Here is a 25,112-nt window from a genome sequence, read left to right on the forward strand (position 1 = left end):
AAGCCCTGGACTCCTTCCTTCAACAGTCATCCCTACAATCAGATTACTTTGGAAGGGAATTGTCTTCTCTTGGCTCCAGCAACAAGATTAAACTTTATTTACTGCCAGTAATGTACCCTTCCATGATAGGTTCTCACCTCTTTCACTGAGGAGGCACACTGTCTTCACTCAAGTTACCCTTACATTTTACCCCCTTAACTCTGCAGAAGTGGAGGGAGAAGAGGAAAGAACACGATAGGAGCCACAGCTCATTCGTGGGATGAGCACGGAAAAACACAGGGATGGTGATACTGTTGGCCAAGACATGGTTTCTTGTCACTCAGATCATGTGAGACACCTCTGGATCTGGCAGCAGGAGGGCGGAAGGTGGGATTGCAGCCGGGGGAAGGTGAATCTGTTAAAGCTTTAACACTGGAAAGGAGCATCAGAGAAGGCGCACTGGCACAGGCTTTAGCACCTGAGTTTTTTGACATCCAGGGTCTTGTGCAAGCAGCTTGAAGCCCATCCCACTCAATTTCCCCGCTATTACTTGCTGAGCTAGCAGGACCGAAACACGAACACGTATGTGCAATACCATCAGCGGTTCCAGCGCCGCGTGTGTCGGAGCAAGCCGGGGCTCCCAGCAGCGCACGCCACCCCTCCGCTCGCGTACCGGGCAGCCTGCCCTGCCCGGGAGAGGAGGGCTCTCCCGATGGACCCAGGCTGCTGGCGGCTGAACCGAACGCCAAGGAGGGATGACACGAAGCACAAACACGTAGCTGCAGGGGTGGCTGAGTGCTCAGGCAGCTCCCTGCACACTACTCAGCTGATCAGCGTTTTCTCAGTGTCTGCCAGTCCCAAGAATCCACCTCCGGAGCACGGAGGGCCTCTTCCCCAGGGACATCGCACCCCAGCAGAAGCTGGTGGGGAGCGCTGGGCTTGACGGCAGCTCCAGTGCAAGCAGCGGAGCCACGTCTTTTCTCTCCTCTGCCTTCCCCACCGTCAGACGGGAGAGCAGGCACTGCCCGCACCACGAAGGCAGTATTTAGGTTATTGGGTCTCTTCCCCGCGGTGGGCAGCCGTTCCTGGGGGTGGCTCCAGCACGGCGGCGCCGCCCTCGGCAGGGGGCGGCAGCGACACCGGCACACAGCGGGGTACGCCGGCCGGGGGGCTGCGGGCTGTACCGGTGGGAGGCGGTGGGAGCACACCGGGGCGGGGGAAACCAGGCCGGGTGGGAAGACGAAAAAAGGCCCTCAAGGGCTAGGCCAGGCCTCACTGCACCGGAGCACGGGGGGTGCGTGGCGCAGCGGTGCCACCGCCCCCAGAAGGGACATCCCCCACACCCCACACCTGCCCCATCCCGTCCGCTACCGGCGACCGCACCGGCGGCGCCCCCCCCGCCCCTCCGCCTCCGGCCGCGTTATGAATGGGTGCAGCGGAAGCCCCGCCCCCCCGGACGTGACGCCCCGCCAATGGGGGCGCGGGGCTGCGTGGCTGGATGAGGTCAGCGCGGCGGTGCCGGGGTGGGGGCGGTGCGCGGGGGGCCGGGTGAGGCGGGGGTCGCGGCCCGCGGGCGGGCAGAGCGGGGCAGGGCAGGGCAGGGCAGGGCCGGGCGGGCAGCACGGGGCTCGGCGGGGCGCTGCTGCGGCGGCCGCGGCCCGGGGGAGGCGGGGAAGGGAGGAGGGGCGAGGAGGAGGAGGAGAGGGAGGAGGGTCCTCGCCGCCGCCACTCTGTCCCGGGGGCCATTCAGCGGGAGCGCGGCGAGGAGCGAGCGGTGCCGGGGCCGGGCGGGGGGAGCCGGGCGATGCAGGGCTTCGTCAGGCTGCGGCGTGGCGGCCGCGGGCTGTGAGCCGGCGGGGCCGCGCTGGGCTGGGCCGTGCCGGGCTGGGCTGGGCTGGCGGCGCGGGGAGGGGAGGGGCGGGCGGGAGCGTGGCGAAGGAGAGGGCAGGCAGCGGCGGGAAGGCGGGAGCGGGGCTGCCCCGGTGCCCGCCCCGCGCGGGGGGCCGGCCCCTGAGTGCATGCGGGGCGCCCCGCCGGGCCGCCGCCGGCCCGCCGCCGCCCGCCGCCCCTGAGAGACCGGCGGGGAGAAAGTTGCGGCGGTCGCCCACATGCGCGGCCCCGGCCGGCGGCTTGGGGAACGGCGCCGAGCGGAGGTGGGCGAAGAGAGTTTGAAGCGCTCGCCGGCGGGAAGATGGCGGAGCGGAGCTGAGAGCGGCGCCCGGCGAGCTCGGGGCGCCCCCGCCTTCCTCCGCAGCCCCCCGGACCCCCGCCGGACACATGCAGGCCAAAAAACGCTACCTGACGCTGCTGTCCGCCGGCACCTGTCTCGTCCTGCTGGTCTACCTGGGAGGCGTGTGGCTGCAGGCGGCACGGCGGCCGCCGGCCGGTAGCCGGCATGGCCCGCGCCCCGGCGCCGAGCGGCCCTGGCCCCGCTTCCCCGACGCCCTGCGGCCCTTCGCACCGGCCGAGCGGCCGGGCCCCGAGGGCGGCGGCGGGCGCGTCTCCCCTCGGCAGCGGCGGGACGCCAGCGCCGGCCTCTACCGCGGGCGCCGCTGCCGCATGGAGTCCTGCTTCGACTTCGCCCAGTGCCGGAAAAACGGCTTCAAGGTCTACGTGTACCCGCAGCAGAAGGGGGAGAAGATCGCCGAGAGCTACCAGAACGTCCTGGCCGCCATCGAGGGCTCCCGCTTCTACACCTCCGACCCCGGCCAGGCCTGCCTCTTCGTCCTCAGCCTGGACACGCTGGACCGGGACCAGCTCTCCCCCCAGTACGTGCACAACCTGCGCTCCAAGGTGCAGAGTCTCCACCTGTGGAACAACGGCAGAAACCACCTGATTTTTAATTTATACTCCGGCACCTGGCCCGACTATACCGAGGATGTGGGGTTTGACATCGGCCAGGCCATGCTGGCCAAAGCCAGCATCAGTACTGAAAACTTCAGACCCAACTTTGACGTTTCTATCCCACTCTTTTCTAAGGATCATCCTAGGACAGGAGGGGAGAAGGGATTTTTGAGGTTTAACACCATCCCTCCTCTCAGGAAGTACATGTTGGTATTCAAGGGGAAAAGGTACCTGACGGGGATAGGGTCAGACACCAGGAATGCCTTATATCACGTCCATAACGGTGAGGATGTTGTCCTCTTGACCACCTGCAAGCATGGCAAGGACTGGCAAAAGCACAAGGATTCGCGCTGTGATCGAGACAACGCCGAGTATGAAAAGTAAGTGAGCGGTGCCCCTTCCCCATGCGAGCGTTCCTGGCTCTGCAGGCAGCCCCGGCTGCTGGGCAGATGTGAGCAGATGCGTGCCGGCACGCTGATAGCGGCCAGAGGAAAGCCTCGGTTTCTCCTTTGGGTGGATCGGTGGCTGGCTCGGTGCTGCTTTGGCCGGGGAGGTGGCAGGGAGGTGTTGAAGGGCAGCGCCGCATCCCACAGCCCTGGCGTTGCTTTCCCGGGTACTGATGACCTGCATCTGCAGCCCTGGCCAGTGACAGAGGTGTGGCTGGAGGATGCTCTGGCATTTGGCGCTGCCCTTCATACACCCAGTGTCTCTTGGGGTGGGTGCCTTGTGCCTTCACTGCTCCAAAACAAAGTTTGTATGAGTCCTCAGCCCTTTTCAGTGTGTGTGTGTGAACCTGGCTCTCTGGTGGCTTAGCTGTTAAGAGTGATTGCTGGGATGCTCTCTCCAAAACACAGTGGCTGATGTCTGGCCAGTGTCTCTATCTCCACAGTAACTTGCCTTGCTGCTTTTCTCCTCTCGGTTCAAACCAGCACAGCATTAGTAAAGAAAGGAGGAAAAAGAAAAGCTGCCTGTGCTCGTGTCCTGTGTCTGAGTTTCTGATACTTAAATGTGAGAGGATACAGTGGCAGTGCAGTGTGTTTTCTGTGGCTGCTTGGTTTCTTGGTTCAGGCTTTCCCTCATTTTTATTTTCATTTGTTGGCAGTGGCACTGTGTAGCCAAATTTTGTGCTGCTGTGGTGCTGCCCTTGTCTTCCAGTCTGCTTTTCAGGTTTGTATATATAGCTGCTGGGAAAATCGCTTCCTGGGAATTACCTCCAGGACTGCGCTGCTGACTAAGCCGTTTGCAACTGATTAGTTCATTTAAATGCCGACCACCACTACATTTGCTGCAGAGTAGGTGTCTGTAGATGAAGTTTCTCGCATGAGAATGTTTCCATGTAGCTGGAATTAGACACTGAATCAAACCAGACCAGCCGTACGGCGCTGAGTAGCGTGCAGTGGAGCTGCACCAAGAGCTGCCAACGGCTGGAGGGGTTTGCGATGCACAGAGGAGCGTAGGTGGAAAAATACTCCTGGAGAGCAGCCGGGAAGAAACTATGGTGGCATTAATGCTGATCAGAATTTCCAGCTGGCTGCCATCGAAACTGTCCACAGGGGGGTTGGGAGAGACGGGGAAGGTCAGCACCACAGCACTGGGAACGCTGCATGTGCCTGGGTGAACTCTGCTCACCTGCCAGTGAGGGTGTAAATCTGCTGCAGGGGGGGAGGAAGCAGCAGTGCAAATACCTGGTGGGCTTTTAGTTCCATTCACTCTCAGAAAACTGATGGGTGAGTGGTGAAATGGTGCACATGTGGAAGAGATACAGTGGCAGTGCTGAGCGATTACTAGAGATACTAAGCTAAGCTCATGTTATGCATGACCTGAGAGTCCCTTTGGCTTGTGATCTCCTTTAGGGAATATTTGATTTGGGGGGGGGGGGGAAGGAGACCTGATAATTGCAGCCTTGCAGGCCATGCTGGCTTTTGGCATGAATCTCAGCAACTGGAGCTAATTTACAGATAGGAAAAGTCCTGGTCGTTTGCTGCATTCTACAGCTGTCGAATTGTCACAAAAGCAAACACCTGCATGTGGGTTGATGTGAGTAGGGCCATATTCAGGTTTTTTTTTTTTATAGCTATGCCATTTGGTCTAATAAAAGATAGACATCTCCCCATAAGTTCTGCCCCTCCAAAAGTGTCTTTGTCACTTATTTTGCAGTGAGGGGTGTATATAACAGCCCTCAGGGGATATGGAAGCATGAACCCAACTGGTACAAGGTGCTACTGATACAAAACCCATACATGCTGCTGTGATGTGGCTGTATCTGGGGTGGTGTATGGGAGCTTCAGCATTCATTGCAATGCTGCTGTTAAAGACGGGAAGTAAAAAAAGATGATTACAAGAAGATTACTCCAAGAATTGAGGCAGCTTGAACCTGTGGGCCAGTGAGGTGGACAGGCTTGCTCTGGTGAAGAACTGCAAATGCTGAAGCTCTTCAATCCAACATCCTGCCTGAGTGAGCGCACCTGCCAGAGCGTGCTGCTGCCCCTTCCTTCGCACTCCTGCTCTGGTGCCGACTCACAGCAAAGTATGCCATCTGCTGATCTCCCAGCTCTGCGTTCTCTGTCTCTCCCGTTCAAACAGGGACTATGCCTGGCGCTTCGCTCCCTTCATAAAATCCAACGACGAGGTCACATCCCCAGGGTAGTGTAACAGCAGTCAGCTGGGTAAAATGCTTCTGTGCTGATGTGTAAACCAGGTGTGAAAGCTGTAGGAGGGACTCTGTTATTCGCCCCACCTAAAGCAGCATCGTGAATGAGGCTGTAGTGCTTAGGAAAGAAATGTCTCTAAAGACAGCTAGGCCTTGAAAACTGCATGCAGAGCTGCTCTCTTGAGGCTTTTGGGGCTTGGATTTAATAATGCATCCTCAAGGTTTTAATCAAAAAGAAGAAAAACATGTTCTCCAGGATACATACATTTGCGTATCCATATAGAGTTGGGAAAGTCATGTACTGCGCTCTTGTGTGCCTCTTTCCCCATCCTCTGCTGTGGCACTTGCACTGTTTTACCTCACATGGATTACAGGAGCATTGGTGCCCTGATACCCAGTCCTTGCCAGGGTGAAATATGAGTGATCAGCTCTAGGTAGAGGCCTTGCCAAGCCAGGTGAATCAGGTGATCAGATTTTAAACCATGGTAATCTCCTGTCAGCAGGGTGTAGTGTTAGTTGAGTCACACTTGGTGCCAGTGCATGTTACAAGTTACTTGCGGTGGGGTTTCATCTAAGGCACAGCCTTCGTTGTTGGGTTTGAGCAAGGTCCACCTGTCTGCAGGAAGTGTTGTTTCCTCTCCAGGGGATTGAAAAAGCCAAGGAAGCTGCCTTCTTGACCTGTGGAAAAATGTGTGCAGTGTCTTTATTTCATTGGGGGAAGGAGGGATGAGCATGTGCGTATTTGACTCTGTCCCCCTGAATTATATTGGAAGATCCATCTGTATGTTCCAGCTAATTAGTTTGCACCCCAGTTATGCATCTCAGCAGATAAAGCTGATACAGATTAAAATGAATTGCATTATGATTAGACTACTAGCAAACAGGATATAAAAGAAAACAAAGAAAAGCTCTGCTTTCTTTACAAACTGGGCTTTCTGAATTACTCCATGGTAGGATTTCAGCATCAGGCTTTCTGTTTCACAAAGGGTTAAGTGAATGAACAGTGCTGCTGCTGAAGTCTGAAGACAGCCTCTTAAATATTTAATGACAGTCTAAATATATACATGTGTACAATGTGTTTTAAACAAAGGCAGAATTCATGTACAGGCTTAACTGGTTCCAAATAATTACTTTTTGGAAGGTAATATAAACAGCTATGAATAGGGAAAGAAATGGAGGAATGCAGTGTTCTGGTAAAGCCAGATGCAGGAGAGAGATTTGCACTGAAATGGGGATCTTTCTAGGAAAGTAAATAAAATTCCAGATCTGCAGCAACTGTGCCCTTGGAAGATGGGGAGAGTAGCAGTGATAGTATCCAAAAACATAAGGTCTCATCAAAAGCTTGTTCAAGGAGGCTTTTTCCTCGTATGTGTCCAGGATAGCTGAAGTTAATGATGGTTGGTGAAACAAAGGGGAAAAAACAAATAATGGTCAGGGTTGAAGAAAATAGGATGGAGAAGCAAAAGTGAGCAAAAAAATGTATTTTTTAGAGAAATATGAATTTATGATGGAGGACAATAGTGTAGCAAGGGTATTCTTTGTAGACTTGAGTTCTTCGACTAGTCAGTGCTCAAAAAGCCTGTGTGATCAAGGCTGAGCTGAGAAAGGCAGGGAAAACACGCAGGACCTCACAAGGTGGGACTAGTTCTGCAAGAGGAGGTTGGAGGCATGTGGTTGAGGAAGAGCCTGCGGAAGGAGGTGTGCACAGAGCTACCTGGCGCTGCTGGGTGCTGGGAGAAGCAGCATCACCACATGCCTATGCCTGTGAGCCATCTCTGCAGGGCACACAGTAGCGCTGAGCAGGGTTGTAGATGTACTTTCACAGGTGAAAATATCCAGCTGAACATTTTCATTGATCCCTGGTACCCGGTAGGTTTACCTGGTGTGTCCTATACTAGTGGAACATGTCTCAATCACGTCTGAACCTCCTAGCCATGAAAATGCTGTCCTGAGCGAAGGTTACCATTGTGCAATAAGCACAGAGGGGGAAGAGCAGCAACTTTTAGTTTCGCTTCCTTCCCACCAGGAATAAAATACACACGTAAAAAAAGAAGTGGTAGGAGCAGACACTCGGGATGACTTTGCCACTCACGAGACTGGCATGAAAATGTGGAGTAAGGCTTAGGCACGCCCGTCCAACATGTGATGATAATCTGGAGGCTGCATATGCATGTATATGCATGTTGTGAACAAAGGTGAAATTCTTGTATTTTCAACATACTGAACTTCAGTGTTTTGGATTGAAATACAAATACAAATGCCACACTTAATCACTGACTGGATTGTCTTCAGGATTATTTAAAAGCCTTTACACATCAGCTCCTTTACAGCTATTTAGGATAGGGCTGAGAAATCACCCAGGTTTAGGGTGGCTGTTGTCCAGGACATCTGAACTGAGATGGGAGCCATCATCTTGTGTATCACCAGCCTACTTTGGGAGCTTGGATGAAGCTCAAGAACTACTGAGAGAGCTTGGGTGTTTTCCCAGGGTATCTTGGCTCCTGCAGAGACCTGTCCCCACCAGGCTGCTTTTTTATTTTAATATAATTTTTCAAGAAACTGGAAATCTGCCTGTCTTAACAGCCTGTTTATTTCAAAATGCAGTAAGCAGGTAAATGACAAATCTTTACCTCTGAGAAAGAGGGGTTTGCTCCATCGTGTTCCTCCTCCTGCTCTCTGTATTGTGAAGTGACCCTGTGTACCTGTTGGTGCTGATTTAAGGTGAGCAGTGCCCTGGTGGGGTAGGAGCTTCCACCTGGGAGGCTTAGGGCTGATGCCATGGTGGGAGCTGGGAGCAGGGTTTGCCAGGAGCATGCCTGAGCTCACCAGTGGTGCAGTCCTCAGCCTGGCTGTTAGCACCATGCTCTTTGTTTTTGGAAAAGGGATGGAAGAGGCTGGTTGCATCTACATGAGTGTGTTTGCCACTGGTGCCAAGTGCTGCAGTGTGTGTGGCCGGGTGTGTAGGGTCAGGCACTGGCAGAGGAGCCCACCCTGCCCGCGGGCCTTAAACCAGGCACCCTCCTAACCTCAAGTAATTATGTTTTCTTGTGGGGCAAGTTATTATAATTGCTTGCCCCAGGCTTTTTTATGTCTTTCTGTGAAGCATCTCATAGTAGGCTTTGTGGTGACAGTACAGTAGATGGCTGATCAGGTCCAGGTCAGATGTCTTCTGTATGCAGAAATGTAGGTGAATGCTTCTTTCACAGCCAGGGGGGCTTTGCTTTTATTTTTATTGCCTAGGAAAATTGCTCTAGGATAAGTTATTGATAAGTAATTATCACTGAAGGGCTGCTTTATGGTAGGACAGAACTCAAACCCCAAAATGATCCAAGTTATCATTTTAAGCAGAATTAATCCTGAAACGGGTAGCTTGAATGGTTTGTTGAACCCACATCGGAACTGGGCTAAAAGTAATGCTTCCAGCTGCCTGTTAGGGCAGAATGAAGTCCTGCTGTGCCCCCAGTGAGGTGCTCTTGGCAAGAAGGTGCTGCAGAGCATCCCGCTGTGTTCCCATCTTCTCGCCCACCCAGACTAGGTGATTCACAAGACAAACCCCAGGTTGTGCAGGACTTCTGTACCAGCAAAGGTGAGCTTCACTGAAACTGCTCTTAAGTGAGAGGGATGACTCAGTTTGGGGTTCTCCTCGGGGCTGTGTGCTACTGCTTGCTGTTCCCTTATGCACGCAGCTGTGGACCTCTTTGCAGCTCTGAAGCGGTGCATCTCCGCAGGTGGATGGGATCGAAGAATGGTTGTTTCAGCTCAAGAGAAACCCCACACTGTAGCAAAATTGCTGCTGGTTTGACTCTGCTGGAAATAATCCTTTTGCCCCACATACAGCCCTGGTACAGCGCACTGGAAAGTAAACTGGCAGCCGCATGTGGGAGAGGGGGGTAAATGAAACTGGTCGGCACGAAGTACTTACTTACTCAACAGATGTGAGTCAAGAGAATGTGCGTTAATCTGATGATTTCTGGAGTATTATCTGTGATTGTTTTCCCTTTCTCTCCGAAGGGCTTCTTTCAGAAAAGCTGCAGAGTTTTGTGGTCTCAGATAAACAGAATGTTTTGCTAACCAGGGAAAAATAGATAACTGTGTGGCCTTGAAGGGACTTAAGTGCTGTGTTCCATGCTGCTAAAGGTGGCTGACATCTCAAGGACTTGGCTATATCTAGATGATGATGCAGGATATATAGTCCTGCCCCATGTCATATGGAGATTAGTTTAGCATGTAGGAATGTGTGTGAGTGTAACTTCAGGTTATATTTAAGGTTCTGCAGCTCTTCACATTGCCAAGTATTTTGGAATGTATAGATTTCAAAACCGTCTTACGTTTTACACTGACTAGTAGATTTGTTCCTTCTCTTTTGTTCATCCAGCTGTGCTGTGCTTTTACATAAGATTTCATGTTCCTCTTTTTAATCCAAATTTCAGGAGGAAACAGGCCATATCATCACTATCTTGCTCTTAATTCAGGAGTCTCCTTAGTGAACTAGAGGTAACATCAGTGCTATGTAATGCTGATACAACTCATCCCTGCATCTCTGTAGCAGGCAGGGAAGAAGCTGGGGCAATTAAAGATCCAGGCCAGAGGATGGTGGGAATCACTATTTCTTCCATTTATGGAGCAAATTATAATCTATAGCAGTTGACACCCATGCAGTAGAAGAAAACAAAGAGTGTGGTTAGAGCAGTCCCTGTCCTGGTGTTGCAGCACGGGTGCCACAGGGCCTGGGAGGTGATTTGGAAACAGAGATGGGGCCTCGGCATCTTGCGGTGCTGCGGCAGAAACTGCTTCAAGGAATGAATTCCAAGTAAGAACAAAGGAGAGGAGATTGGTCTCACACGAGAAGAGGGAAGTAATGCTTTAAGAAATAAAGGCTTTGTCTCAGCAAAATGTTGTGCCTAACTGCTTTGCTGTGAAAGAACTGGCGTGAGTGCTGCCAGGCTGATGGCTTTCCAAATGCAGTCTGACTTCCTAAAATGTTACCGTTTTTTCAAAGAGAAGAAAACCCATAACTTTAAGCCAGTCATGAGGGTTAGGCCTCCTCAATAATAACAGAAAGAAAATGTTGTTTTCTTTAAGTATCTTGTGGGGCTTTCTACTCTCTTATCTCTCCCACCTCGTCTCTGAGATTTAGCCTGGGTTGTTCGGGTAGTGTAGTGCTGTCTGCTTGGCAAGGAGGCAGAGAGAGGGCTGTGTGGGTGTTCTCTGAAAGGTGGTGGAGTTGGGGTATTTATCTTGTTTCATTCAGGCTCCCATTTCATACTCCAGCAAGACACATTTCTGTGTGCTCTTGCAATCCCTGGGTGAAATGTGGTAGAGGCACGGCTGTCCCAGGCCTTTTGCTGCCTGTAGCACACATGGACTCAGGACTGCAGTCCGATGGCCAGGATTGTCACTGGCCACCACGGTTATGTTTCAGATGGGGAAGAATGCTTTGATTTCCCTAAGCATTTTGGGGGTTCCTTTAGTGCTTTATAATGTTTTAGAGAAATTGCTGTGTAAAACAGAAAGTTTATTTGTTAGCCAAATGTGTCCCTTCCTCAGGAAGCATCAGTGAGTATAGGTCCAAATTGTGGCTGTTAAAAGCTGACAGCATCAGAAGCAGCATAAAGCAGCTCTTCTATGGGTGTATAGGGAGGGGAGATCTCCACAAAAGCTTTTTTGGGGGTTGACACTTGTCCTAGGTCAGGATATGGTCACATTTGTTGTATGAACTTTTTAACACTGCTTGCTTCACTCAGATGCTACCAAAAGCCACCACTTTCCCAGGCACTGAAGCACGGCTGTTTCTGATCACTCCTTCGAGGGCTCTCACAATGCAGTTATCAAATTCAGCAAAGCTCTTCTGCCTTAAGTTGACTTTTTCCCCGTGATAGTTTCTAGTCCAGAAGTACATGAAAACAAAATAATTCCCGGGTTCCTAAGTGATTTTCCCTTTCGTTCGCTTTTTTCCTTCTAATATACTCTTTGTGTTTGTGAATGAAACAGAAATAGGGCTAATTTAGTTGATTGGCTGCAAAACAAAAGTATTCAATGCTAAGAATGGGAAATGAGAAGGCCTTTCTGAAATGTTACTTCTTTGCATAATTGTAATAGAGTATAATTATACAGTTGGGTGCTTAGCAGTGGATTTGCTGTAAACACGGTCGTGGGAAATGTCTCGTTGCTCACTTGTGTCGGTTCGAGTCCCAGCGCGGTCCCTTCGATGGCTCTACCAGCAGCATCTCTAACGGCATTTTCTTTTAAGGCAGGATGGTGTGTTACAGAAAATGCTCTCTCTGGTTCCCCTCGCAGCTCCTCCCACAAAATTACTGCTGGTCGATATGGCCGTGTCAGACTGTTGACACAAATCGATACGATCAATCATTCTTCAGCTCCTAAACAAAATTGAGAGCAGGATGCCGACAGGCTGCGTGCAGCGATGCTGGCAGCGATGCCTAAATGGGAAATACATACTGTAGAGCTTGCAAAGTGCACATGGGGGACCCTGTCCTGTTAATAATTAGTTCTCTGAGGCTGTAAAAAGGAGCATGGTATAAATCATTTCTTACAACTGCAGTATGTGTTATGACCCCTGCAGCCATCAGGCTGATGGAGAACATCGCCTGCCCAGCGGCAGTGCTGGTAAGGGGTGAGCATGGCAGAGTTTGGTTTGGAATCCTGATTTTCTGCATTCTCCTAGAGGATCTTGACTTCTGATACTGTTTGCCCCATAGATAACTGTAGACATTTCATTGCAGTACCGGAATTCCTGGTACAGTTGGGTAGTTCAGTGTGTAACTGCCAGAAAGCCCATCAGAATTGTAGGTGCTGTAGTCTGCAAGAATAAAATCAGAGGCTGCTTCTGAAAACCAGAGCCCTTATCTGAAGGGAAGGCCAAATCTTTGTTCATAATGTCTGAATCTGTATCTCTGGAGGCTTGTTTGGGTGTGTCTGCTCATAGCCTCAGCTGCTTCAGGAAGATAAACACATAAATGTTTCATCTCCTCCATTCCTCACCAACTATTCTGCTGGGTGCTAGCATATTTTTCTTTCAATTAAATATAATGTCTCTTATCCTAATGGGAAACATAATTATAGGATTTATTTTTTAATACTGTGATTTCAGAACCACTTTGTAAGGAGGAGTAACATTTCCCTCTTAAAGGCTGTTTAAAAATGAGGAAACAAAATAAATAAAGAAAACCCACAAAGTACACTTTGCTAAAAGTAATAAATCTCAGACCAGAAGCAAAAAAAAGAAAGCATCTGATAAGCTGGAGCCACAGTAAAGTTGAAAATTAATGATCAGTAAGTTGGTGCTGCAAGAGAGTGAATGCATTATGGATTTGAGAAGACACCGATAGCTTATTAAGTGTCAGTAAATTTTAGCATAAGCAGTAGAAAACCCTGATCAGAAAACATAATGTGGTGCAGTTGGAAGATCCAGTTCCCACAAAGGATGTGGGAACCATGTGTATGGTTGAAATGTAAAAAAGTGCTTTGCTGGATTAGGGTCTGAAATTGCAGGCTAAACTCCTTCAGTGTCTGACTGGAGGGATTTAAACGTTTCAATAGGGCACGACTGTAGTCTCAGGGAGGGATTTATTGTACTGTAAAACCTTTGCACGAGAAGGTGTGTATGACTGTTTAAAATAATTTAAAACAAATATCATCCCTTCACCCTACCACACTGCTTCTTGCTCTTTTTTCCCTAAACCCGAAAGCTAAGGCTACTACTTGAATTGTAATGGAATAATATATCAAGTGACTGATCACATCAGGCATGGACACTTAGCAAATCACAGCGAGATAACTGTGAATAACTCTCTAGTTTCAACAATTTGCATGGCCATTAACAATTGATGGGTTTCCCTTAGAACCGCATTATCTGTGGCAGTAGGTTCTATTCCCGCGCACTGCTCCTGCATGCTGAGTGCCAGTGGAAATCTTAAAAGTGAGAGTAATAAAAGATTTTGGTAGCAGCAAGTGAGGGGAGCAGGTACGGATTGCAGGGTGGCATTTTTTCATTATATATTTAAGACGATCATGCATTTTTGTAACTGCTCTTCCCCCCTTCTCTGCCTATTGCTTTAGCTACAGCTCTGTGAGTTTTAATTCAAGCTGCTGTTAGGTTTCCATTCACTGCTTGGCATCATCTCAGGCTCGATGGTTGGTCTGGCATGTGGATGAGTCTAAGCAAGACTTTAAAATGCATTTTGTTTTAGTTTTGGATTGGACATGTGTCTTAAGGAGCTGTAATGCATATTTGACAAAAGATAGAACCAGTGCTAAATTTAGCACTCCTCAGTTGCTGGGCGGCTTTTCCATGAGAATGATTTCAAGCAGGTGTCATAGAATCATGGTATAGTTAGGGTTGGAAAGGACCTTAAGATCATCCAGTTCCAACGCCCCTGCTATGGGCAGGGACACCTTGCACTAAACTGAGTCACCCAAGACTCCATCCAACCTGGCCTAAAACACTGCCAGGGATGGAGCATTCACAGCTTCCCTGGGCAACCCATTCCAGTGCCTCACCACCCTCACAGTAAAGAACTTCTTCCTTATATCTAATCTTAACTTCCCCTGTTTAAGTATTAACCCTTTACCCCTTGTCTTATCACTTCAGTCCCTAATGAAGAGTCCCTCTCCAGCATCCTCGTAGGCTGCCTTCAGATACTGGAAGGCTGCTAGAAGGTCTTCACGCAGCCGTCTCTTCAAAAATGTCAAAGATGTGCTTTTCTTGTGAGACTCGTGCCACCCTTTTAATAAACACATGACACATCCCTTATTTCTAATACTTTTATCTCTGGCTGGTGGCACATCAGTTCTTTTTAGATTCCTCATCGTGTTGATTTTTCCAGGACCAAATCTCTTTCTCTCTCTTTATTTCTCCTTCTCGCCCTCTTCCCACTCCCCTTTTCTTTTCATGGTGCTGCTGTTGTGGCAAGATTAAAGCAACCGAGTGCAGCAGTGGCGGGGAAGGCTCGAGTAATCAAAGTGTGCAAGCAGCTGGAGCTGTGAGGAGGCAGGTAGGGGACACATCAAAGCTGGTGTTGTACAGGCACTCACTGCTCTTGCCTCTCCTTGTGAATGACCCCTCTGCTGTAAACAGAGTTCCTGGGGTTAATTTGTGAGCTTACACGTACACAAATGCAATTGCTTTTCTACAGCCTTCCCCAAATTTAATTGCAGAGGTAATAAAGCCTTAGCTTTCTTCCTTGGAAGGTGGCTTCTGTAGATGTAGCGTGTTAGGAAGCAAGTACCCAGGAGGTTAATGTTCACCTTCAGCCAAGAACAACCCAGCACCTTATTGTCCTAGCTGGCTGTAAATGGTGTTTCTGGATTGCTGTAGGTGGTGTGAGGAGAGCTGGATGGTCAGAGAAGTGCCTGGTTGCCCCAGCTTGACCCTGCATGGGCAGAAACACAGTGTGTCTTGTCTTGGCTAGAGCACCCACGGCCTGGACAGGCAGCCGTTGCTGGCCACATGTGGATGCTGCTCCCTGAGCTCCAGGTCCAGTGTGAAGCCTTTGGGTGCCTTTAGCTCAGGGGAAGCCCCAAATCCCCTCTCATCTCTGAACTACCTGTGCACATCTCCTGACGTGGAGGTAACTAGGGGGCTGGCTATTTCCTCAGCTGCTGCCTCTGTCCACATTGCCCTCTCCCCAAAGCCTGCTGTGGAGCTCAGAGGTTGAGAACTCCATGGTCTGAACAGACTCTTGCTCTGTGTTTGTGCAAAGGATTCCTCATCCTTGTCTTCACCCTTTGGTCTGAAGGTGTCAAAAAACCATCTCACTTTGCACATGCCATCTTTCACAGGTCTCTTCTTCACTGACCATAGCCTGCTGGTGTCTTTTGCTGCGGATAACCAAAATGTTAGGTATTTCTGGTGGTCTGTAATAATTGTCCTTTCTTTTTACTCTCATCTTTAATGAAAAATCTTTCTGACACAGGTGATAGTAAAATAATTAACAACGAGATTGTCTGTGGTGTTTGGGTATAAAACTGGAGATCTAAGGATTTAGAGATACTGATGTGATACCGGGTTGCCCTGTTGATATGGTTGCTGGTTACAGCAGTAGTTCTTACTTACTTTAACTTTAGTCTCAGGGTAACTTTGTTTCAGAATAATCAATGTACTGATTACTATAATTACATCTTGTAGGCCCCCATGACTGGGCTAATAAAGCATGGAATCTAATGAATATTTGTAAACAAACTTTGTTAGGAAGTAGATTGAGAATACGCACTAGTGGAGGATAACAGAGGAGACCCGTCCTCAATCTCAGTAATTACAACAGATGGAGACCTGGAAATGAACAGCAAAATGTGGAAACCATCCCACTGCTCCTTACCTTGCATTTACTGCTGCACCATGTCTTTAAAGTCTGTCTTAAAAAAAAAAAACATAGAAGAAGGGTCCCCACTGCAATGAGATCCTGCATGCACAATTCAGTTGCTTTTGCAGAACTTTAAAGCATTAGCAGGCAAGCTGTTGAAAACGGGATTTACTGTGTAGGGCTGGTACTGGCCTTGAGTAAGAAGTGTCTATTGTCACCCTGTGATTGGATCTTAATGCAATTAAAATCAAACAGGAAGCCACCATTGAAAATGGGAAATAGATTTCCTTGTGATGCCTCTGGGGAGGGGGGTGACATCTGGCTGTTGGTGGAAAGTTGGCTGTGTTTAACTGTCCTTGAGGAGCTGTATCCCATTTCTGCTGTTGTATTGGGCATGCTTTACGTGCCTCTCTCTGGTTGTGTCCTGTACTTGGACACATGTTGTATATATCTGGCAAGTTAACAGATGAAGGGTCCAGCCTATTCTGGATGGTTGCTTTAAGGTTGCCAGAAAACCCTTTACGTCTTGCCTTCTCTCCCCTCTTCTTCCATCTTCAAGCTATTTGACTTTATGATGGGTTTTTCTGGCTGAATCTATGTGTGTTTCTTTAACAGAAGAAGCATTAAATCCTTTCACCTCCCTCCCCCTTTTTATTGGTTATCTAGAAAGTTTGGTATTAATTTTTCAGGGAAACACATATGTAAGGAGCCGTGCTCAGAGAGCACCAGCCCTGAGCAATAGGCTTGTGATGAGTGGCTGTTCTTGCAGCAGGAGGTTGGAGGGGAGAGGGTCTTTCAGCAGCTACACTTCATGCATTTGCTTCCTACCTGCTGGTTTCAGACACTATTAATTTTTATGCATTTATTGTGTTTAATTAAAAGCAGGGCTGCTTACAGCAGTGCTCACAGAGATTCCTCTTTCCCCTCTCCTCCATCCCCCCCAAACACAACAAATAGGCATCTGGTATTTGTTTTGTATAACAAAATCCTCATAAAAGGAAGAGTAATAAAACATAATTATCTCTAAAGGCTTGTTTTATAAGCCTAGCAATGAGCTCGTTTTGGTTTGGTCTCTTTGCAAGATAAAGGATGCCTTTGTATGGTTTTAGTCCCTCTTCGAATCAGTACGGGATTGGTTATTTCAGTGTGCTAAACCCCAGTGTGTAAGGGTGTGAGGTGATGTGAGTGCATGTGCAGGGTGGCACTGGTGGATCTCTAGAGGTGGGGAAGAGGCTTTTTCTGTTCCTTTTGGAAAATTTTCCCTTCCAAACAATGGGTTTTAATTGAAAGCTTTGGTGAAGTATGAGGGAGGAAAATCTCTGGGCTACACAAACAAGGTCAGCACTTCTGAGCTGTGGGCCTTAAAGTTGGGTTTGAGCCCTTTCTGCACACTCCTTATCCCTGGCAGCATGAAGGACAGTGACTTACATCCGCATGCATGCTTGGATGTGTGTGAGGACTCTGGTTTGGTCCTTGTTGCTTTTCTGACAGACCTTAACCACTGCTGCATCTTCATCTCTTTGGAGCATTGCTGGCTTCATCCACCTTCAGTCCAGTCGCCAGAACTCCAGCAGAGCTTTCAGCAGTTTTGAAGAGCTAGTTACACTAATTTCACCTTAGATTTGCTGTTTGCTGTATGTTTTGTAGGGCACTATGCCATTTTGCTTCTCTTCAGCTTGCTGTAACTCTGCAAAGCCCTTCCCACCACCACGTGCTAGAGGGTGTTTTTCTGGGAAGAAGTGAAACTAGATCATTTAAACCAACTGGATATTAAAGTGACATGTGCAAGTCGCTTGCAGCTGTTCTAAAGGTAAGGTGTGAAAGCCAAATCCTTTCAGAAAACTCACAGCCTATTGTTTATTTATTTTAATGAGGAAAAATCCATTTTTTTTTAAATGAAAACTAAAAGCTGTGGGCTGGCAAGGCACCTTCAACTCCAGCGTGCTTTGGAATAGGTTTGTTTTGACCCTGTTGCACAATTAATTAAAGTGAAATACAGCTTCGCTCCGCTTTTATGTGAATTGTAGCCTTCTCAAAAGCAGGTATGACTTAGGTATTGCTTTCTCTCTGCAAGGCAAGCCTTGTAATTTTGAATCTTGATTAGCAGCTGCTTTTGTTCTTCCCTGAGTCTTGGAAACAATGGGGTTGGGAGCATGAAACAAATTGCTAAATGATACCCTTGCAGAGAGAGAAATCTGCCTCACTGCCTGCATCTTCTGGAAAGAGGCTGTGATGATGCAGCCCAGGGCACAGTGACCTGTGGACGGGGCTGGGAGATGCTCCGTGGGCAGTAGCAGTGCATGGGCATGGTCAGTGTTGGAGTCATTTCCTCAAAATGCATTTTCTGTGAAATAAGCTTTTCTTGTCATCTCATCTGGGGATACTGGTGTAATCTGCATGTTGCTGGCTTCAGTTGTTCAACAGCACTGTGGTGGCTGCTCTGGGTCTTCAGCCAGCGGATGGCCAATGGCAGGTAAGGTGTTAGGAGGCACACGGCTACCTTGTGTAAGCTTACTTTATTTTCCATGTCCAGAAGCCTTTGATCTATGCAAAGAGAAGCAGAGGATGGGTGCCACATTGCACGCTGATGCGTAAATGTGTCGTTTAGCAGCAGAGCCTCGTGTCATGCGTGAGCTAAAATGTGCCATGTGTGTCAGAGGCTGCAGAGTCCAGCTACGGGTCAAATGCTTTGAGAAGTTTGATGTCCCTGCACACTGTATAATGTTCCACTGAGCTTTTCATGCAAGGTCTGGAATGCTTTTTTCCGTGTTTTTTTTTCTGTCTGGGTATTGCTTCTCTGGTGTAGAGTTGGGAGATACCTCCCTGGAAAGTCTACTAGCCTTTAATTAATGTTTGCTGAGTGTTCTGAGACCAGTGTTGCTTTGCATTCACAACAACAGAATTGTATTTAAAAGTCTGGGTAGCTTCTGATTCAGGCTCCGTATTTCTCCAGAAGAAACAGGTTTCATTTTCCCAGTGTCCCCCCCAAGCCATTAGCTTCAGTCGTGCTACCAGTGTGACATGGACTCATTATTTGTTCTCTTTCTCATTGTATGCAGAGTGGTAGCATCGGATGCGTTTTCTTTTAAATGTGACATAAAGTAAAATGTCATTACTTGCATGCGTTCTGTGGCACTTGTCTTCTAAGTATCTAGGCAACCTCTATCTAGATGGCACTTTTAACTCAAACTCTTCCATCATTATGAGTGTGGTCCTGTGAAGAGAAGTAGGGTGAAAAAGGGAGGGAAGAAATAGCTGGCTTAAACTCACTTCGGGCAACTTGAGCCAGTTGTGAGATTCCTTATAGGAAGTACAACATGCTGAAGATCTCTGCTCTCATACACTTAAACCCTCTACTGCCAGCTATTCCATGTTTTAACTTGGAGCTTGGGCAGGTAGGGGATATGTTGGCTCTGCTGGAGCTGGTGGTAAAGCTGCCAGGAAAGGAGGATTTCAGGCTTCTACAACCTGGCACCAAGCAGTGGGCTTCCTTGCTTGGTTCTCCACTCCAGGCTCAGGAGGTTGATTGCTTCAAAACTCCTGCAGTGTCAGCCCTGGGAGGTATTTATGTTCAGAAAGACTTTGAGTTCAGGTGTGCTTCCCAGAAAGCAAGAGCTGAATGGGAGGCTCAGAAGACTTGAAGGGGAAGCCACCACTGCCATGTTGGTTTGCTTATTCAGCTGTGGTTTGACATCCCTTGGGCACAGGGCAGCCTCATATCTCTGGCTCATGGTGAGGAGTAGATGGTTACTGCCCCTCTTGCCTTGGCACTGGCACTACTCTGATCCCACTGCTGGGGGCTTTCGCCAGCTCCATGAGCTCAGCTGGCTCCCTGGCATGGAGTGATGTGTCTGGGTGAACAACCAATGCAAGAAAGAACGTTGGGACGCTTCACTGGGGCAGTTGTAGAGCAGAAGAGGCATTACTTCAGAACTGGGAGCATCAAGCTCTGCGTTTTCTTTAATTAGCCCATGGCTTTCTTATGAAAATACAACAAAACAGCAAGCTTCCCTAGTCCTTCAACATGCAGCATACACAAACCTTACATGTGCCCCCTTGCCCTGGCATGGTGATGTGTTCTCCAGCCAACCTTGACAGGATGGGACATTCAGAGTACCAATGCCAGAAGACTGGGTCTGTGTTGGGTGTCTGTGACTGACATTTGCTGGGAGGTGATTCCCTTAGGCTCTCGTTGCATTCATGGTGTCAGCCCAAATACCTGTGACAGCATCTTGTGGGCATAGACCAAATCAGGAGCCTGAGCTCTGGGATGGAATGAGAGGCATCTTATGCCATTGTCCCCCCCAAGTGCTGGGATTAGGGAAATGGTGGTCCCAGCCAGCTCACTGAGGTTGCCTGGGAAGCTGGTGCAGAGCAGAAAGCAAGGTTCAGGCTTCTCAGAGTCCTGTTGCTGGATCCCCTTCCCCATCCTCACGCTACACTTCTAGTCTTCACCAGTAGCTGAGCCTGAGTGTCTGACAATAGCAGGAGTGTGAGTGTAGCTGTTTGTTAGGGAATGCTGAAAGGGAAAAGTTGGGAATGGCCTAGGTAAACATTTAAAGTGTGGGGAGGAAGAAACCAGATTTCTGTGTTTGAATGCTTTGGGCAGTAAATGAAAACTTCACAAGACAAGACAACCATATTTGTAGCCAGAGGTTGATTTGGGTTGGTAGACCAGCTGTATGTATAATCTTGACTTCATTTCTATACTACAGAAAGTTAAACCCACCGTCTTGGACCATGATTAATGGCAGATTTGCCTGTAATAAGGATGGTGCTGGTAGGTATCCCCAAGCAGTGATACTTCCTTATTTGACCTCATGTCCATGGGTTGGTTGGTCATAAAGCCGAGATAGATATTGACTGCTCTGATCTTGACTATATGCTTAATTACAGGGCAGTAGGAGTCAAGTGGATAGTGTTTCGGGGAGTTGGTGTAGAGAATAAAGTGACATGGTAAACTGAGCCCTGGTAGCTCACTTGGGACAGTGCAGTGGGTTATTATTACATTATGGTGGGAGAAGCTGCCAAGCACATACTACTGTACAATTAAGTGGGACTGTTAACGGCATGACTGAGGCAATTCATTAATGACAGTGGTGTATTCTTCTATCTGCTTTTCCTTGCAACTGCTGGGTGAAGATAGGGGAAATAAAACCATTGGAAAGAAGGGAGTAGGAAAGGAAACTGAAGATGTAGTGCAGATGCAGTGACACTTTGAGGCATTGTTCCTTGAGTCATCTGAAACACAGCTGTTTCCTGGACAGGTTTTATGGAAACCTCTCAGAGCAATGTACTACTGACAAAATACCTTCATGTAGATGCTGGTTTTGTGAATCTGCTTGTTGTGGGGTTGGAAAGAAGTGGCAGAAAGGACAGTTACTTCTGTCAGGTGGAGGCTTCTGTGCAAAGGGACTGAACTGAGGCAAGGCCTGTCCTTTGGCAGAAGATGTGTTCAGTTACTGGTGTTTTCACAGGCAAAGAGCAGTAAACTGCAGGGGTGTTTGGGATAGAAAAATGCACAGACAAAGGTGCCAGCTTTAGAGTTTCGAAAGAAAGCCAAAGTGAAAAGCTGGAGGCTGCAGGCACTGCAATATTTCCTTAGCTATAGACAAAGCTGTTGTCTGACCAATTTCTGTTCATGAATATCAGCATCTTTGTTAGGAATTAGTCTGTTGCTGGACCTTGTAACTTTTGGAGTTAGGGGAAAACCACAAAGAAGACCCTAAAGCAACCTGCTGTGAGAAGGTAGTAGCAGGAGGTGGCCTCTGTCCTGCTGGGTTGGCTCAGCACCAGGGCTGGACATGTGGGATGGTTGCTGGGCATTAAGAGAAGCAGGGCAAGCTTCAAGGAGTTATCAAGAAGATGAATGTTGTGTGTGAAAGCCCAAGGATGGAAGGAGGGGGAAAATTAAGGATTTGTAAAGCAGCACATCTTTCAGTGCAGTAGCCTTTTCTTTCAGCTCTGTTTCTTCCCATATTTGCTAGAAGTAGGGTTATGCTGCTTTGGTTTGGGTGGTGAGGAGGTGAGAAGGTTACTCTCAATTTATAATGTGAGATGTAAACTGTAAACCACGTGGGCAACCACATAGTTGAAACAAACACACCTGCAGCAGAGATGCTCACCGTGGCTTGAAACACATCCATGTTGACCTGGAGGGCTTCTGGTGTGAGGGCATTTGTGTCTGGCACCTTGGTTCAAAACCAAACCAAATCTGAGAGCTGCCAGTGCTGGATGGTGCACCGCAGGTACGTGATTTCAAAGCACAAACTGGTGGGAACTCACTCCACTGATTCAGATTTCCCTAGAAACTGAAGTGGGATGACTTGAGGTAGATCTGGCATGGTTGGTGCTGAGCCAGCTCTCCACCAGGGTATCCCAACTCAGATGAGGTGCCATCTCACTTGAAACCGATGTGAAACCAGGATGGAGGCAGAAAGCACGTGGCCAGTGGAGAGATGACTTCTCCGCCACAAGCTCCTTGAGCATTGCAGCCAGGCCTTGGTGAAGGCCCAGGGCTGATGGAGCCCTGAACTTTAGCAAATTACTCTGTTTTACAGTGTGATTTTCTTTTAAATGTGGTAAAAGTGGTGTGTGAGATGTGTTTTTAAGTAAAGTATGTTTGTGTCATGTCCCTTCATCAGAGATTTCATGTCTTAACTGTCTTATTTTCTGTCTCCTTCCCGTTATGCAAATTTTAAATCACAGAAAGGTTTGGGTTGGAAGGGACCTTAAAGATCATTTAGTTCCAGCCCCCTGCCACAGGCAGGGACACCTTCCACTAGATCAGGTTGCTCCGAGCCCCGTCCAGCCTGGCCTTGAACACTGCCAGGGATGGGGCAGCCACAGCTTCTCTGGCCAACCTGTGCCAGTGTCTCAACACCCTCACAGGGAAGAGTTTTTCCTAATATTTAATCTGAGTCTGCTCTCTTTCAGTTTAAAGCCATTAGCCCTTGTCTGTCACTGCCTGCCCTTGTGAAAAGCACCTCTCCAGATTTCTTGTTGGCCCCCTTTAGGCACTAGAAGCTGCTCTAAGGTTTCCCCAGAGCCTTCTCTTCTCCAGCTGAACAAGCCCAACTCTCTTGGCCTGTCTTCATAGCAGAGGTGCTCCATCCCTCTGATCATCTTTGTGGCCTCTTCTGGTCTCGCTCCAGCCGCTCCACATCCCTCTTCTGTTGGGGGCCCCAGGACTGAACACAGTACTTAATACACTGCTCTAGGTGGGGTCTCATTATGTGCTTGGGAGTTTCACGTTTGGGGTTCTTTTGTACAAAGATCAGGCATGGTTGCTGTGTGAAGCACATGTTGCAGTGGTGCTTGAGACATTTTGCTGCTAGATGGGATGGGAGCTGCAGGCAGGGCAGCAGAGCAGAGCTGGTGCAGGCAGGGAGGATACACTCAGGATGGGCAACTGCTGGGGGCTTCTGTAGCCCATCTGGAGGAGGTACTCAGTGTGCTGCTCAGTGCTGCTGTACCAAGAGCTTAAGACTGGTTGAAGCTTTGTCTTTAATAATATCTTGGAGGGAAGGTGTGAAAGATGAGGCATTGCCTGCTTTTGGTCCCTGTGCAAAGGATCAAGTCAGACAGCAGCCTGAGCTTCAGCTTCCAGAGACTGAAACATCCAAAGAATGTCATCTTCTATGGTGCTAAAATGCAGTGCTTGGAAGTGTCTCACAACACCAGGGTTTGTTAATGCCACAGTTGGAGAGCACTGGGAAGTGCTGAGGTGACTCTGAGCATGCATTTAGGTAACAAAGCACAAATAATATGCTTTGTAAATCATTCCCCCCCCGCCCCCCCCCCAACTTCTTTCCTTCATGGGGCCTGTGTGTGTCCAAGTACTTGTTATTGAAATAAACTCCAAAGCATTTTTGCATGCCATGTCTGACAAACGTGACTTTTCCCCTCCTAATCACAAATGCTGTCTGTGTTTTTACTCCACGTTTTTCTAGGAATATCACAAGGGCTGAACTGACATTCCGTTCACGTTGTCCCTGTTAAATTATGCCCTGGAAGTTTTGACCTCTAGCATTTCATAGTAGCTTGTAAATTATGTATGGAAATGTTCTGTATTGTTACTGTTTGAACTTCATGGAGGCGGGGTGTCTGAGCTTCTTGATTTGGTACTGAGCTTGGGAATGTCTTTTTGTTCCTCCCCAAATTTGCAGCACATTTTACATTCACTTATTGTATTGAAGATAGCTTTTTTCTCTGCATGCAGAAAACCTGGAGTTGCTCTTAGTCAGATTAAGATAATGGATCACTTGAAATAATATTGCCTGGTATTTATTGCTGCTCACCAGAGGATAATTTCAATAAGAATTTATCATATTTATTCAGCAGCAGACTAATAAATTCAGATTTGTTTAAACAAAGGCTTGAAGAAGAACCTACTAAATGCTTACGGTTATATTCATTGCCGGCATAAGCTACTCCATTTCACTCAATGTACTTGTACCTGCTTATGTCACCAATTAATTTGGCTCAATATCTTATTTTCAGCACTCTCTTTCCTCTGGGTGCTGCAAGTCAGTTCATCCTGATGTAAGTCTATTGTGGATAATGGCATTTCTGATGCTTTCTGGCTTGGATGGGTTTGATTTGTTGTTGTGGCCAAGTCTAGATAAAGAATAACACTATTGCAGGAAAGAGTGATCTAATATGCTGAATTTGAATCTGGGAAGGTCCTAAATATGAATTCTTCTGGGCTGTGGTTGCAGCTTTGAACAGTTCATCCGGTCTGTCCTTTTTTCCCTTATTTAAAACCAAGCTCAATGATTACCATGTGAAAGGTTCTGCTATTTAGTGTCTATACACTGTTTGTGTACAGGAAGTGTGTGCAAGTACATTAGTAATTTGGTAATCTAAAAAATGAAGAAACTGGGAAGGAAATTGGCCAAATGATGACCGTGAGCGCACGTGGAATGGTTGAGGGGTATGGATTGGTGTAACCTGAGCATAAAGCCTCATGGTCTTCTGGTACGTCTTGCTCTATTTGGGTTGGGCATCACTTCAGGAAGCCAAATGGATGCTTATAAAAGTAAATGCTCTTAAAAGCTTTCACTCAACCTGAAATTTCTTGTACCAAAGTTAAATTTGCAAAGCTGTGTCCTCTGTGGTGTCCAGATTTTTCTGTTATGGGTATGTGATTTGAGTGCTTCTCTGCATGTGCAGAACTGACATGTAGACCACGTCTTTCATTTACACACATGCACACGCACGCAATGTTTTTAATGGAATTGAATACACTGTGACTTCTTTTCTGGTTGCCATCCTACCAGCTCAACCTCCTTGCTTTGCATTTAATCATCTTTACA

General features: G+C 48.2%; 2 protein-coding genes across 3 annotated transcripts in view; one reads left to right on the forward strand and one right to left on the reverse strand.

Annotated features, from left to right (window-relative positions):
• Positions 1-1,483: 1,483 nt before the first annotated feature.
• LOC133266386 (atherin-like) lies at positions 1,484-2,115 on the reverse strand. The gene has a single exon (XM_061447572.1). The coding sequence runs from the start codon at positions 2,087-2,089 to the stop codon at positions 1,484-1,486; it is 606 nt and encodes a 201-aa protein (XP_061303556.1). The 5' UTR covers positions 2,090-2,115.
• Positions 1,985-25,112, forward strand: part of EXT1 (exostosin glycosyltransferase 1) — a 177,680-nt gene continuing 154,552 nt past the window's right edge. For both annotated transcript variants that reach the window (XM_061447829.1, XM_061447828.1), the window contains exon 1: positions 1,985-3,203. In XM_061447829.1, the coding sequence (XP_061303813.1) occupies positions 2,257-3,203 (947 nt within the window). In that variant the 5' untranslated portion in view covers positions 1,985-2,256. The remainder of the gene's footprint in view (positions 3,204-25,112) is intronic.

Source organism: Pezoporus flaviventris, unplaced genomic scaffold (genome assembly GCF_033815535.1).
Source record: "Pezoporus flaviventris isolate CSIRO_AGI_PZ_B2104156 unplaced genomic scaffold, CSIRO_AGI_Pfla_v1 ptg000007l, whole genome shotgun sequence".
Taxonomy (NCBI): Eukaryota; Metazoa; Chordata; class Aves; order Psittaciformes; family Psittacidae; genus Pezoporus; species Pezoporus flaviventris.